Source organism: Rana temporaria, chromosome 5 (genome assembly GCF_905171775.1).
Source record: "Rana temporaria chromosome 5, aRanTem1.1, whole genome shotgun sequence".
Lineage (NCBI taxonomy): Eukaryota > Metazoa > Chordata > Amphibia > Anura > Ranidae > Rana > Rana temporaria.
Window position 1 is genome coordinate 211,630,814 of NC_053493.1, and position 16,083 is coordinate 211,646,896.

General features: G+C 46.0%; 1 protein-coding gene across 1 annotated transcript in view; it reads left to right on the top strand.

The window, feature by feature from the left end:
- The first annotated feature begins 329 nt into the window (after positions 1-329).
- The window catches only part of OTULINL (OTU deubiquitinase with linear linkage specificity like), a 71,469-nt gene continuing 55,715 nt past the window's right edge, over positions 330-16,083 (top strand). Inside the window, exon 1 of the mRNA XM_040353530.1 lies at positions 330-629. Coding sequence (XP_040209464.1) covers positions 503-629 — 127 coding nt within the window. The 5' untranslated portion in view covers positions 330-502. The remainder of the gene's footprint in view (positions 630-16,083) is intronic.

The window sequence follows — 16,083 nt, forward strand, 5'->3', positions numbered from 1 at the left end:
GTTTTCAGGCGCTTTGCAGAGGTTATTTCTAGCGCTAAAGCGCATGAAAACCGCCAAGCGTTAAAGTAGTCTAAATGTACTTTATAAGAGAGGGGGAATGCTGCCTCTTCTACTGCCAAAGCTGAAGGGGAACATACACATCCTTTGTAGGAACATACACCGGATTAGTGAGTGAGGTGACACTGAGACCCCACAGCACCTCCACACATGAAGTAAACAGGCAGTAGTGGCGGGAAATGAACGTGCACTTCCCAATCAGCACAGCCCCGGCTTCCTGGCACAGCGCGCACGTTCATATCTCTGGTGAAAATTGGGCATCTCTGAGGGGGGCGTTCCCGAAGATGAGCCACCCCTAGAAAGCAATGCGATTGGGTGCCAAAACAAAACAAGAGAATGTAATGAGGGAAGACTAACTAGTTGTAGAGGAGGAAGTGGGTAGGCGAGCAGTCCGTGCTGTATAGAAGTACAGTTCTGTGTGAGGAGCGCTCAGTATCACTGAGGAATGGCTGGCTCTGCTCAGGATCACCCTGACCTCTACCATCGTCGTTATGAAGCGGGGACACCTTCTCCGAGCCAGTGTATAGAAGGACGGAGCCGGCTCAGCTCTCATCCCTCACACACCTCTACAGGTGAGCACCAGGGCTAGTGTCCATACACTCTACAGTCTGATTAGTCAATCTCCTACACTAACTATGTAACTATATGTAGTAGGAGAGCCTGCCTGCTTGGATAATAATTGAAAAGGTTACTTCGCTTTATCCTTATCGTACTTCGCTTTGGTCAGGCTGGTCATACGCTATACGGTTTGATTGTACAATCTCTTTTAGATCTGCCATCAGCTATGTAGTAGAAGAGCTTGTCTCATTTGATCCTAATTGAACAGATCGTTTAAAGTCGTTGGGGCCAGATTCAGAAAGAAGTTACGCTGGCGTATCTATTGATACGCCGCGTAACTTCTAGGAAGCTCCGGCGTATGTTTTTTCTGTATTCAGAAAACAAGATACGCCGGAATTTTATTAAGATCCGACTGGCGTAAGTCTCTTACGCCGTCGTATCTTAGTTGCATATTTACGCTGGCCGCTAGGTGGCGCTTCCGTCGATTTACGTGAGGAATATGCAAATTAGGTAGATACGCCGATTCAGAAACGTACATCCGCCCGGCGCATTTTTTTACATCGTTTACGTAAGGCTTTTTCCGGCGTAAAGTTACCCCTGCTATATGAGGTGTATCCTATGTTAAGTATGGACGTCGGGCCAGCGTCAAATTTTATGTCGTTTGCGTAAGTCGTTCGCGAATAGGGCTGTAAGTAAGTTACGTTCACGTCGAAAGCTATTTGCGGCGTAATTTGGAGCATGCGCACTGGGATACGTTCACGGACAGCGCATGCGCCGTTAGTCAAAAACTTCATTTACGTGGGGTCAGCCATCATTACCATACAACACGCCCACTGCATGGATAATTTGAATTCCGCGGGCTTACGCCGGACCACATACGATACGCCGCCTTAACTTAGGGCGCAGGTTCTTTCTGAATACAGAACCTGCCTCACTAAGTTACGGCGGCGTAGCGTATCTGAGATACGCTACGCCCGCACAAATTTACGCCAGGCTTTTTGAATCCGGCCGTTGTGTTTATCTTGTACGTACATGTAACTTGGGATTGAGCCTCACACGATTTCATATCCGCATGTTAGTCCGACTTTGGAAGCGATTTCAGAGACATCTGTGCGGCTTCCTGCACAGATGTGTATTGAAATCGCCCCTGAAGTCGCCGAAAAGTTGTGCAGGAATCAGTGAATCGCCGGCAATAGCCACCAATGTGGCATGCGATTTGACATGTCAAATCGCATGACAAATCGGCCCAATGTGAACGTGGGCTTAAGGAGATGTATGGTTTTATTTTTATGTCTGGTCTTTTAAAGATTTATGTGGATGCAGCATCGGTCCCCCGACGCCTCAAATGCCTCGTACACACGATCGGATCATCCGATGGGAGTTGTGCGATGGCAGGGTTTTGTCGGATAACCTGACCGTTTGTACACTCTATCGGACAATTGTTGTCGGCTTTTCGGACAACAAATGTGGGATAGCATGCTTTAAAATTTTCCGACAACAAATTTGTCTTGTCGGATTTTCCAATTGTGGTGGCACAAGTCCGTCGGGAAAAAATCCAAAGTACAAACACGCATGCTCAGAAGCAATGCCAACCATAACACAACATTAGCAGAAGTTGCCCAAATGATGGCGCTAAAGAGCAGAAAAAACAGGTAGTTTCTGCTTGTTAGCCGACAAAGTTTTGCCGTTTGTATGCAGAACAAGTTCATGGCCAAAGCCCTTCAGACAAAATTCCACGGCTTTGTCCAATGGAAATCCGATCGTGTGTACAAGGCATAACACTGATAACCGAGCGATTGAAAACTGCAGATGGATCGGTTGTCACAACTCTCTGCTATTCCTCGCTCACTGAAGCACTGGGCTATGGAGCTCTCAGCAGTTCGTCGGGTGCCGGTCCAGGCATGTGGGTGGATCCCGACTCTATTGTCATGATCTTGCCCAAGCAGGACCGGCTCTGTGATGTCAGCGGACAGCAGCCCTCAGCCCGCTGTTTGCTGAAAACGGGTCACAGGAGTGCAGAATGAACTGCACTCCTGTGATCCACAGAAGTCATCATGGTTTGGCCAGTCAGACAGCTGGAGCCTGCGAACCCGGAAGGAAGACTGGGTGAAGATGGAAACCCTGTCAGCGGTGACAGCACAAACCTGGAGGGCTTCGTTCTAAGGTAATTATTTCATAATTATGGCATTGCCTTGCCTTAAAGTTTACTACCACTTTAAGTTTTTCCTCATAATAAATTGCTTTGGTCAGGCTGGCTATACACTATGCAATGTGATTGTACAATCTTTGTGCAATCTTCTTTAGACTGACAAAAACGATGTAATATGAGAACACATTTAACCACTAGGCGTCGGTGCTATAGCCGAATGATGGCTACAGCACGGACCTGAATTGCCGGGAGGCCGTCAATAGACTTCCTCCCCTTTGCACGCTCCCTGCGCGCCGTCAGCAGGGCGCACGCAGCGCGCGCTGTGATCACCGAGTCACTGAGACTCGGGTGATCACAGATCCGAGTAAAGGGCCGGTCCCAGCCCCTTACCACGTAATCAGCTGTCAGCCAATGACAGCTGATCACGTGATGTAAACAAAGCTTGGTAATCGTTGCTTATTTCACCTCATGCTGACAGCGTGAGGAGAAAAAAAAGCAGATTACCGGCATTCGTGTAAGGGACATCGGTCAACAGTGGAAGAGGCACATCTGCCTCATCATTGCCCATTAGTACCGCCTGGCAGTGCCCACAGTGACCACCAGTGCAAAACAGTTCCACCTATCAATGCCTACGAGTGCCACCTATCAATGCCCACCAGTGGTGCCAATCAGTGCTTCATCAGTGCAGTGCCACCTAGCAGTGCTGCCTATCAGTCTCACCTACCAGTGCTGATCAGTGCCCATCACTGCCACCCATCAGTGCCCATCACTGCCACCCATCAGTGCCCATCACTGCCAGCTATCAGTGCCCATTACTGCCAGCTATCAGTGCCACCATTCAGTGCCACCTATTAGTGCCAATTCTCAGTGCCCACCAGTGCCACCTATCAATGCCCTTCAGTGCCACCCATCAGTGCCACCTCTCAGTGCCCACCAGTGCAGCCTTATCGGTGTCCATCAGTGCAGCCGATCAGTGCCCATAAATGCAGCCTCATCAGCATACACCAATGAAGGAGAAAAATTACCCGTTTGCAAAATTTTATAACAAAATATAAAATGGTTTTGTATTTTTTTTTTATTCTGACTTTTTATTTTTCTTAACAAAAAATAACAACCGCAGAGGTGATCAAATACCACCAAAAGAAAGCTCTATTTGTGGGAAAAAAATGATAACAATTTCATACAGTGTTGTATGGCCGCGCAATTGTCATTCAAAGAGTGAGAGCGCTGAAAGCTAAAAATTGGTCTGGGCAGGAGGGGGGTTTAAGTGCCCAGTAAGCAAGTGGTTAAACAATCTATTCTGTTTCTAGAAAATCAGGCAGGCCATTGCACTACAAAGTTAAATCGGAGCTCCGCCGAAAAAATATATTAAAAGCCAGCAGCTACAAATACTGCAGCTTCTGGCTTTTAATATTAGGACACTTACCTGTCCTGGAGTCCAGCGACATCAGCAGCACTCTGCTGCCCCCACCGCCATCCTCACTGCCCAATTCCCTACGGTGCATGCACGAGTTGTGCTGCGCCGTGCTCACTGGTTCCCACTGTGTTCTGGGAGCTGTGTGTTTCCCAGAACACAACGGGGGGGACGGGGGGCGGGATCTGGCGTCCTGCCCGCAGTCTACCCGCAGACTGTGTGGCCGGAAGTGGGTGCAAATATCTGCACCCCTCCCCCCTAAAAGGTGTCAAATGTGACACCGGAGGGGGGGGGGGGGTCCGATGAGTGGAAGTTCCACTTTAGGGTGGAGCTCCGCTTTAAAGTCAAACTCCAGGCAGATAAAAAGTTAGAGCTGCACCGACACTGCAAGAGTCAATTACTGACTTGGGTCTATGGGACATTAAAAATAAGATTTACCCAATTCTCTGCTCCTCTGTGCTGCTAGACTGATCCCCACAGTGACTTCTCACCTATGCTTCGGCAGTCTAGGGTCTGACATCATCAAGACTGATGTAGGGTCTATAGTCTAGCATTGGATATGAGGATGCTGAGGCACAGCCAGAGCATGGAGCGGGGATCAGCTAAGTAAAAGTGCTTCTCATCTTTTCTAGACTAAACAGACAATTAACCCTAAGGCCCCTTTCACCCATGCAGACTGTTCAGTTTTTTCAGGAGGACCTGAACAGACGCTCCAAACAACTCTATGGATCGACGGATGTCAGTGGTGACATTTCCGCTGACAGCCAATCCACCCGATCCGACCTACTCCGCTAAATCCAGATGGATGGATTGGAAACCCGATTTTCCATCTGTCTGGTGGATCGGATGAAAACGGACAGATGGTCGGTTTTTATCCGATTCCCCCCCATTGAGGAAAGCGGAGATCTGGCTGGACTAGTCATCTGGGAGGTCTACAGGGATCAACGAATCGATCCTTGCTGAGCAAGCGGATGTCTGAAAACGGATCCTCCCGTGTGAAAGGGGCCTTACAGTTTGGGTTTTAAATTTTGCCTGAGCTGGGCTTTACTGGTAGTCTAAGGGTGGCCCTACATTATACAATTTTCTTGTATAATTTTCATTTAGATTTACCAAACCATATAATATGAGGTCAAACCTAAACACTTTCAAATTGTATTTATTCACAGGCCCTTGCACTATATACCGTATTTATCGGCGTATACCGCGCACTTTTTCCCCCTTAAAATCGTGGGGAAATCGTGGGTGCGCGATATACGCCGATCCCCGCTGTCTCCGACATTGTCCGAGGCTCGGCCATGCTCGGCTCCGCCCGCAGCAACGCGAGAGGAGCCGAGACAAGCCGTGAGGAGCCGAACACACAGGAAATCCGGCTCCTCTCGGCTCGCGCCAAAATCGAAAAACGAACACCGGACACCGGAGACGCTCACCTGGATGGAGGCCGCAGACGGACACGCTGGACGAGATGGACACCTGGATGGAGGCCGCAGACGGACACGCTGGACGAGACGGACACCTGGATGGAGGCCGCAGACGGACCCCGCGCAAGGAAGCCGCAGACGGACACCCACAAGGCCGAAGACGGACGCCAGACAAGGCCACCGATGGACGCAGGGCAAAAATGTAAGTTTTCATTTTTTTCCCTTTTTACCTTGCTAAGCTTGGGGTGCTGGTTATACGCCGGGGCGCGAAATACCCCGATAAATACAGTAGTTGAAATTGAATAAGAAAATTGTAAATTACCAGCTTAAAGGGGTTGTAAAGGATTTTTTTTTTTCATAACAAGCATCCTTTACCGGCAGACTTTCCTCTTTTCACTTCCTCATTGTTTGTTTTTGCTCAGAAGTTGCTCTATTTCTTCTCTGTTCTGTTCACTTCCTGCTTGTCTGATTGTTACTCACCACCGTGAAGGGAGGCTTTACTGCGGTGGTCAGTGACGTGCTCACCCCCTCCTGGCAACTACATCTGTGCGTGTGCTAGATCTGAGTTTCTCTCTATGTGTTAGAGACTTCAAGGAGGTGTGAATTACTGCGCGTGCCGCAATGCATACTGGGAAATGTAGTTCTTACATGAACGAGCTCCGCAAACCAGGAAGTGAATGAGAGAACAGAAACTAAAACGCTGGAGGTGATATAGATGAAGGAATATAATAGGTATTTACTTGTTTTTTAACAGAATCATTACACTATTCTGTCTGTCTACCTTGCAGACATTAATTTTAGGCAAAAAAATTTTTTTCCTTTACAACTCCTTTAAAGGAGAATGTAGAATCAGATTGTCTAGTGTAGTGATGGTGAGCCTTGGCACCCTATGTGTTTTGGAACTACATATCCCATGATGCCCGTGGACTGTGCAGTGTAGTGGAGCATCATAGGAAAGATAGTTTCAAAACTTCTGGGGTGCCAAGGTTCGCCATCACTGGTCTAGTGTATGGCCAACCTTGGTGTGTAATGCATGGCACTCCTAAGATGCTTTCCTAAGGATGTTTCACTCCCCTTTCTGATACTGAGCTTATTGTGAGACCTGGACTCCGTGAAGAATCAATGTTTATGCTGTTTTCTGTCTTCTAGTTTTGCCCTGGGTTTAGTCCTGTGTTTAGGATTAAAATGTTAAGCTGGATCATGTTTATATCATTTGCTAGAGAAGCATATGGGCACATTCTTCATACAGACATAGCGGCGTCATGATGCATAAAAAAAAAATAAGCGTATCTCTGCACCCAGGAGTGACGACGTCTTTGTGAGATGAAACGATCGTCGGGAAGTTGACGCGCTGACGTCTTCGCCCATAGGACGGGTGTCTGCTTGCCAGGCCAGCTGTTTGTTTTTAAATGCGATTTTATTCAGATACCTTTGTGAGTATATCTGACTTTTTTACATATTAAACCTTGTGCATACAACATTATGCTATGCAAGTATTTCTTCCCTCGGTACTGTACGAGATATCTAGTGTGAGTGAGGTGATCGTTTCCACTCGTTCGGATCATTTCCATCAACCCTCCAACCGTCGCTATTGACGAGATTGATCTGGATTCGCTTCGGATTTCTTGTGACCATCTTCCTGGCGTACGACCTATTCTGGATTAAAGTGTGTTTTCCAGGCCTATCTAGACTGTGTTCTGGTAAGCAGGTACTTCTGGTGAAGGGACACATGTGGTATTGGTGTCATCCTAGATCTTTCTTCACATTTCTGGCATTGTGGAATCATTTTTGCTTGACACATATTAACCACTTAACCCCCGGACCAAAATGCAGGTAAAGGACCAGGCCCCTTTTTGCGATTTGGGACTGCGTCGTTTTAACTGACAATTGCGCGGTCGTGCAACGTGGCTCCCAAACAAAATTAGCGTCCTTTTTTTCCCACAAATAGAGCTTTATTTTGGTGGTATTTGATCACCTCTGCGGTTTTTATTTTTTGTGCTATAAACAAAAATAGACCGACAATTTGGAAAAAAAATCAACATTTTTTACTTTTTGCTATAATAAATATCCCCCAAAAATATATAAAAAAAAATTTTTTTCCCTCAGTTTAGGCCGATACGTATTCTTCTACATATTTTTGGTAAAAAAAATCACAATAAGCGTTTATCAGTTGGTTTGCGCAAAATTTATAGCGTTTACAAAATAGGGGATAGTTTTATTGCATTTTTATTCTTGACATTATGGCGGACACTTCGCACAATTTTGACACATTTTTGGGACCATTGTCATTTTCACAGAAAAAAATGCATTTAAAATGCATTCTTTATTGTGGAAATGACAGTTGCAGTTTGGGAGTTAACCACAGGGGGCGCTGAAGGGGTTATGTTTCACCTAGTGTGTGTTTACAACTGTAGGGAGGTGTGGCTGTAGGAGTGACGTCATCGATTGTGTCTCTCTATAAAGGGGATGACACGATCGATGCAGCCGCCACAGTGAAGCACGGGGAAGCCGTGTTTACACGCGGCTCTCCCCGTTCTTCAGTTCCCGGAGACCGATCACGGGTCCCGGAGCTTCGGAGCGGGTCGCGGGTGCGTGCCCGCGACCCACGGCTGGGTAGATGTACAGGACGTGTCGGTACGTCCATCTGCCCAGCCGTGCCATTCTGTGGACGTATATATACAGTGGGCGGTCCTTCAAGGGGTTGTAAAGGTAAAAGTTTTTTTACCATCCTATGCATTAAGGTAAAAAAACATCTGACAGCACCGCCCCCCCCCCCCCGAGCCCACGTTTTACTTACCTCACCGTTCGAAAGTCCCGGGCGCGTGCTTGTCATCTTGTTTGGTTCCCAGCCTGACCGTTGATTGGCTAGGCTGGGCGGATTGATAGCAGCGCAGCCACTGGCTGGCGCTGCTGTCAATCACAGCGGATGACGCGGCGTGCCGGGGCTGAATGATACAGTGATGGCCGCTGCTGTATCACGGGAGCGCGCTTGCAAAAGCTTTCCACCATGCGAGCTCGCTCGCATGAAGGTAGAAAGCTTTTGCGAGGAGGAGCCGAGACAGCCGCCGAGGGACCCCAGAAGACACGGATCCGGGTCACTCTGTGCAAAACGATCTGCACAGTGGAGGTAAGTATAACATGTTTGTTATTTAAAAAAAAAAAAAAATTGTGCCTTTAGTGTTCCTTTAAGTGGTTAAAGGATCACTAAAGGAATTTTTTTTTTTAGCTAAATAGCTTCCTTTACCTTACTGCAGTACTGGTTTCATGTCCTCATTGCTCGTTTTTGCTTTGATGTTGCTGTAAAACTGCTCTGATCTCCATACTTCCTGGTTGCCTGTTTCCTTATAACCACAGTACTGGGAGCTTTTCACGATGGTCTGAGCTGTCATTACTGTGTGTCCAAAACTTAACAGAACCAATCAGATTCATTTTAAAGACAAAACACTGCCCTGGATTTGTTTGTTTTTGTTCTGTGGGTCTCTTTACTTCACAGAAACATGAAACCAGTTTAAAAACAAAAGTGAAACTGTAGGCACATTATATGATTGAATTGAATCTATTTTTAATCATTTTTAAAAGGAATCAGTTAACTTGTATGTCTCTATACCCTGTAAACAGTAATTTCAGCCAAAAAATGTTTTTCCTTTAGTGACACTTTAAGATTTTTTTTCTCTTTTTTGCTGCCATTTATCTGTTGGCAATTGGACTCTTACATTATTTAATATATAATCACATGGGTTACATTAACATTAATGCACCGAATGTGGTATTTATGTTGTTTGTATTTTAAGCAGTGCCGATCCTGACCTCCCTGGGGCCCTAAGCAAAATGACATGTCACATTAAAGTTGAGAACCGGGGGAGGGGGTGTTCTGCTGTCGAAAATGACATCTTACATTAAAGTAAGAAGCGGGGGGTGCTGGCTTCTTACCTCTTCTCCCATGCAGCCAGCGAGTTGAGAAGCGGGGTGAGGGGCCAAAAATGACTTCTCACCAGGTGCCTCTAGGCGGGGCCTCTAGTAATTTGGGGGGCCCTCTGCAGCTTTGCGGGGTCCTAAGCTGCTTGCATAGTTAGCCTATAGGGCGGAGCGGCCCTGATTTTAAGACATTTTCCACTGTTTATTTACATGTTGGTTTATAGCGCAGTTTTTCCAAATTTTCTCCTGCATAATTATTTGTGTTGTCACACAATTTTTCACTGCTGCTTTAGTTTACAATATTGCATTTACTGCTGGGTTAGATGCGTTTTTATTATTTCACTCAATTGTATTGTGTTTAGTCACCATTAGGGAGCGCAGTATTTTCTCTCTTTTTTCAGGAGTGACAGGTGCTTGTGTACAGCCTGTTCAAATCGCGGACCGGCTGCTGTGTACACACCAGTAGACAGATGTGTGCCCCTGGATGTGGACAGGGCCGTTTATGTCTCCCTGTACACATGTAAATGCTCAGGCATGCTGTTACCAGCATACATCTGGAGCCTGTCAATGATTTCTACAGATGACTGCTCAAACACCTGTGACTCCTGGGTATGCTTGTTTTTTCCTATGGCATACAGCCCTCTGCTATTATATGAATGAGCCTGTGCCAGGACAGGATAATCTGATGACCAGGGCACTCCTAGCTGCCAATGTACATGTCTTAGCATTACTGCTTGGCTCCAGGTCTGCCAATCAGGTTTCATGTGAACTCGGAAGTGCGCAGTGATGTAATGGGACTGGGGTGTTGCTGGGTTGCGAAGAAGAACAATCACACAGTGTGCGCATCACACTACAATGAGCAGTGGGTGTGGCCACACTGCATTAACAATGGAAGGGGGCTTATAGGGGCATAGCAAATAGAACCTGAGTCTACTTACTGTATACACAGCACACATATGCCACAGTCCTTATATCCACAGAATAACCCTCAGCACAATTATTTTTTTAAAACGAAAACTCATCCATTACATGCAGAGGAATTCATAAAGGATGTCAGTGCTTGCAGATAGGTAAAGTATATAAATCTGTTTGTGTCTGCACTGAGGAAGGGGTGTCCCATCCCCCCCTCCCCGACCACTGTGCCCATCACACTGACAGATGCATGGCTGAGGAGCTTTGCACTGGCACCCCCTGTCCACAGCTCATCTCTGCACCCCCTGTCCACAGCTCACCTTTGCCCCCCTCTGTGCAGAGCTCACCTCTGCCCCCCCCCCCTCAGCGCAGAGCTCACCTCTGCCCCCCCCTCTGTGCAGAGCTCACCTCTGCCCCCCCCCCCCCGTGCAGAGCTCACCTCTGCCCCCCCCCCCCTCTGTGCAGAGCTAACCTTTCCCCCCTGTGCACATCTAACCTCTGGCCCTCCCGTGCACCTCTCACCTCTGTCTCGTGCACAGCCCACCTCTACAATTGATCCATAACCCACCTCTACACTTGATCCACATCTCTTCCTTAGCACCCGTACTGCACAGCAATGCAACAATGCACCAACTGTATACAGCTCACCTCTGCAATCCTCATTCAAAGCCTCTCTCCCCTTTCCTCAGCTATAGCTTACTTCTGAACCCCCCTCTTCTTGTTTACAGTTAAACCAGGGGTGTCCAAACTTTTTTCAAAGAGGGCCGGATTTGATGAAGTAAACATGCGCGAGGGCCGACCATTTTGCCTGACATTCTTTGAACCATTAAAATTAAATGCAAATTAACTAATACACTGCCCAACAAGAATTCTCTTGCCTTTGTGGCTGTGTGTGTTGAAGAGTCTAAGGATGAGCTTTGGCATTTTATTTGGATATACCGTATTTTTCGGCGTATAACAAGCACAGGCTTATAACACTCACCTTCAGGGAAATTTCAGGAAAAAAATAATAATTTTAAATAAAGAACTGTAAAGCAAAATAAGTGCCCATCAATGCAGCCTAAGCAGTGCCCATCTGCAGCCTCACCATTGCCATGAATGCAGCCTCACCATTGCCATGAATGCAGCCTCTGAATGCAGCCTCACCATTGCCAGGCATGCAGCCTTACCATTGCCATGAATGCAGCCTTACCATTGCCATGAATGCAGCCTTACCATTGCCATGAATGCTGCCTCACCATTGCCATGAATGCAGCCTCACCATTGCCATGAATGCAGCCTCACCATTGCCATGAATGCAGCCTCACCATTGCCATGAATGCAGCCTCACCATTGCCATAAATGCAGCCTTACCATTGCCATGAATGCAGCCTCACTATTGCCATGAATGCAGCCTCTGAATGTGCGGCGCTCAGGGATTCGTTGGGGGCTACAAAAGAGATATATATCCAAATTACCAGTGGGGCCACATTAAACCGAAACGTGGGCCGCAATTGGCCCCGGGCCGGACTTTGGACATGCCTGAGTTAAACTATGTGCCTTCCAGTTTACAGGTCTCCTTTGCACCCTCATGTGTACATCTCATTTCTGCATCCCTCTTACTCACTTGCCTGTACTTCCCTTGTCTACAACTCAGCTTTTCACCCCTCCCCCCCATTCACCTCTGCCCCCCTTCCCCCAGCCGTAGCTATCACCTGTCCACAGCTCACCTCTACATCTTCTGTTCTTGAGATTTAAAACAGTTCTTCGCTCTAGAAACAAACCATTTAAGTACTGTAGCTGCTGACTTTTAGTAATAGGACACTTACCTGTCCAGGGATCCAGCCTGGTCCTCACCTGAGACAACTTTTCTGGTCCCCTGTGCTGGCATGTTTACTTTTGAAAGCTGGCTGTGACTGCTTGTGGTTTCCCACTGCGCATGCGTGAACTACGCTTCCGTTCGTGAATGGTTCTCGCAGCTGTGATGTGTCTCAGAAGGCTACGGGGGGAGGGGGTGAGGGCCAAACTTCCACTCGGATCGTCGCGGGGATCTGACTGGAAGTGGGGTAGGGTAACTGTCAAAACAAGGTACCTGCTCCCCCCAAAAAAAAAAAAAAAATGCCAAAAACTTAAATGGGGGCAGGAGGCAGACAAGACAAAGTTCTGCTTTAACCACTTAAGCCCTGGAAGGATTTGCCCCCATAATGACCAGGCCATTTTTTGCAATACAGCACTTCGTCGATTTAACTGAAAATTGCGCAGTCCTGGGATGTTGTACCCAAACAAAATTGACATAATTTTTTCCCCCATAAATAGAGCTTTCTTCTGGTGGTATTTGATCAAAATGTTTGAAAAAAAAAAAAAAGATTTTTTGCTATAATAAATATCCTAAAAAAAAAAAAAACATTTTAAAAATCAAACTTCTTCATCAGTTTAGGCCAATATGTATTCTACATATTTTTGGTAAAAAAATCCCAATACGCATTTATTGATTGATCTACAAAATAGGGGATAGATTTATGGCATTTTTTAAATGTATTTATTTTTTACCAGTAATGGCGAGACTGCGACATTGCGGTGGACAGATCGGGAATTTTGACATATTTTTGGGAACATTGACATTTATACAGCGATCAGTGCTATAAAAATGCACTGATTACTGTGTAAATGTAACTGGCAGGGTAGGGGTTAACACTAGAGGGCGATCAAGGAGTTAAATGTGTTTAGTCTTTCTAACTGTGGGGGGATGGGACAGACTGGGGGAGGATACATATCGCAGTTCATAATTACTGCAAACAGCAGATCTATCTCTACTCTCCTGTCAGAACGAAGACTTGTGTGTTTACTCACACAAATCCCCCTTCTGGATCTCGTGCCTGCAATCGTGGGTGGCCGCCAGCGATCGCGCCTGCCGGACACGCACTTTGGCTCCTAAAGTACATACCTGTATACAGCGATTTGCACAGGAGAGCCAACTTGCTGCCGTATATGTACAGGAGCTGGTCGTCAAGTGGTTCATTTAAGACTTTTACTGAAAGTATGTTCGGGGGGAATGTAAAAATAAATAATTGTTATTCCCCTGAATACAGCTTTATATTAAATCAGTGGTTCTCAACCTTCTAGTGCCGTGACCCCTTGATAACATTTCCCAAGTTGCGGGGACCCCTAACAGTAAAATTATTTCATAGCATGGGTTGTCAGCACCCAAGGCAAGACAAGTAATTTGTGCCCCTAACCCACGGAAGTTTAGCGCTCCCTGAGTCCCTTCCACTCGTACAGTAATAAATCCCATTATGCTACGTTTTAGGATGTACCACTCTTTCTCTTTGTTCTCCCTTCTTTCCCTTTTATCTCTCTATCCTAACCTTTATTTCTTTTTCCCCATCACTCTCTAGCCGTCTTTCTTGTTGTTTTATGGCAACTATAATCACAGGTAGTGTTACTCACTGTGTCTCTGACTTTGTGGTGTCTCGCCGCAGTGACACCTATGCCGAAATCAGGAGATAGGGTCTCCTCCAGCCCCTCCCACTTCATTATCTTTACCAGTCAGCTGACTTCTAGTCTCTGCCCCCCAGCCATGCCGTGAACTAAGTGGGTGGCTGTGAAGAGGCTGAGTGGGAGGCCGCAGGCTCCAGGGACAGCCCTGCTGGGCGACTGCAAAAAGGATAGGAGAGCGATGCAGGCTTCAGGAACAGCTCAGGATTCAGTGACCCCTGGCATATCGTCATTTGATCCCCGAGAGGGTCCCGACCCCCCAGGTTGAGAACCACTGTATTAAATGCATGTGTAAGTTCGTTGCTGACCTTTTCTTCTGAAAATACTAGTTCCTTGACTGCTATGCTGAGCCACAGTACTTTCTAAATCCCTGACCTGGAACAAGTATGATGGCTAAGAATTCTTTCCCTCTGACTTTTCAGTTCTGTATTCTTAAAGCAGTAGTAAAGGTAGATTTTCATTTATACCTACAGGTACGCCTATTATTAGGCGTACTTGTACAAACAGTAAATGTCTCCTGCACCGTTTAGAAGATATTTACTTTAGTAGCAGCCAATGACATCATCAGTGCATGCGGACTGAATTCTAAACAGACAGTGTCATCTGTTCAGAGCTCTGTGCCACGGCCCTGACTCCTGTAAAATGTGTTTACGGTGGTTTTATGATATTTCCTACGCTATACATAATGTTTTTTTTTTTTTTTTAGATATACTTAGAGCTGCACGATTCTGGCTAAAATGAGAATTTTATTTTTTTGCTTAGAATAAAGATCACGATTCTCGTGGCGTAACACCATCTTTCACAGTATACAAAAAAGTTGGGCTAACTTTACTGTTTCGTTTTTTAACCACTTGCCGACGGCTGGCTGTCATGTGATGTCCTGGGCTTTATGTGGGTATATCTGAATGATGCCTGCAGCTACAGGTATCATTCAGATATCGTCTTTTTCAGTCGGCGATTCCTTACACCATAAGAATGATCATAGCAGCTGGTCAGCCGCTTGATCGTTCTTACAGGCGGTGAGAGGGGACGTCCCCCCCCTCCTGCCGCCCTCTGGTGCTTTTACCGACTCACCGCGATCGTTGAGTCGGAGACAGGATCTGCCGCCCCCGGATGTTTACCAGATGGTCGCCAGAGTCTCTCTATGATCGTTCGGAGGTCGGGCACGATGTTATGACGTCACATCCGGCCTCTGCATTCAAACAAACGGCGCCACCTCAGCTGGGAAGCCAAGATCTTTTAATTTTTTTTATTTGATTTTTGTTTGATTTCAGGCTTCCCAGCCTAGAGGTATTGACCCCACATCTCATGGTAAAGAGGACCGATCATGCCATATTCCTATTACAACGGATGTTTACATTCCTTGTAATAGGAATAAAAGTGATCAAAAATATTATTTTATTTTTTGAAAGTGTCAAACTAAATTTTTTTAAGTATTAAAAAAAAAATAAGAAAAAAGCATCCCTGGCCCGTGTGCGAACGCATACATAAGCCCCGCCCACATATGAAATAAGTCCCTCCCACATATGAAAACGGTGTTCAAACCACACATGTGAGGTGTCGCCGCTAACGTTAGAGTGAGAGCAGTAATTCTAGCCCTAGACCTCCTCTGTAACTCAAAACATGTAAAAAAAAAATTTAAGCCTCGCCTATAGGGATTTTTAAGTACAGAGGTTTGGCGCCATTCTAGAACAATTTTGACATGTTGGGTTTCTATTTACTCGGCGTAACTTCATCTTTCACATTATGCCAAAAAATTGGGCAAACTTTACTGTTTTTTTTTTCTTTTAAAGCATGAAAGCTTTTGAAAAATACAAATACTGTGCGAGATCAAAAGTTGCAATGACTGCCTAGGGTCTCTGCTAAAAAATATATATATAATGTTTGGGGGTTCTATGTAATTTTCTAGCAAAAAAAATAAGATTTTTACATGTAGGAGAGAAAATACTGATTTTAGCTTGTAAGCAACAAGTGTCAGAAAAAGCTTTAGTCTTGGTTAAACTGGTTAAACTGACCTCATTTACAGACTGAAGTTCATTCATTTGAGCTAAAAGAACAAAAGATACAGTGATTCTCTATCTCTGCCTGCATGTTGTGATAAAACTTGGAAGGCTGCCTGGAATTTATTTTATTTTTGTCAGCTGTTAGAAGTGAGCAGAGAACTCTCTGCAATTATTACATAAAAT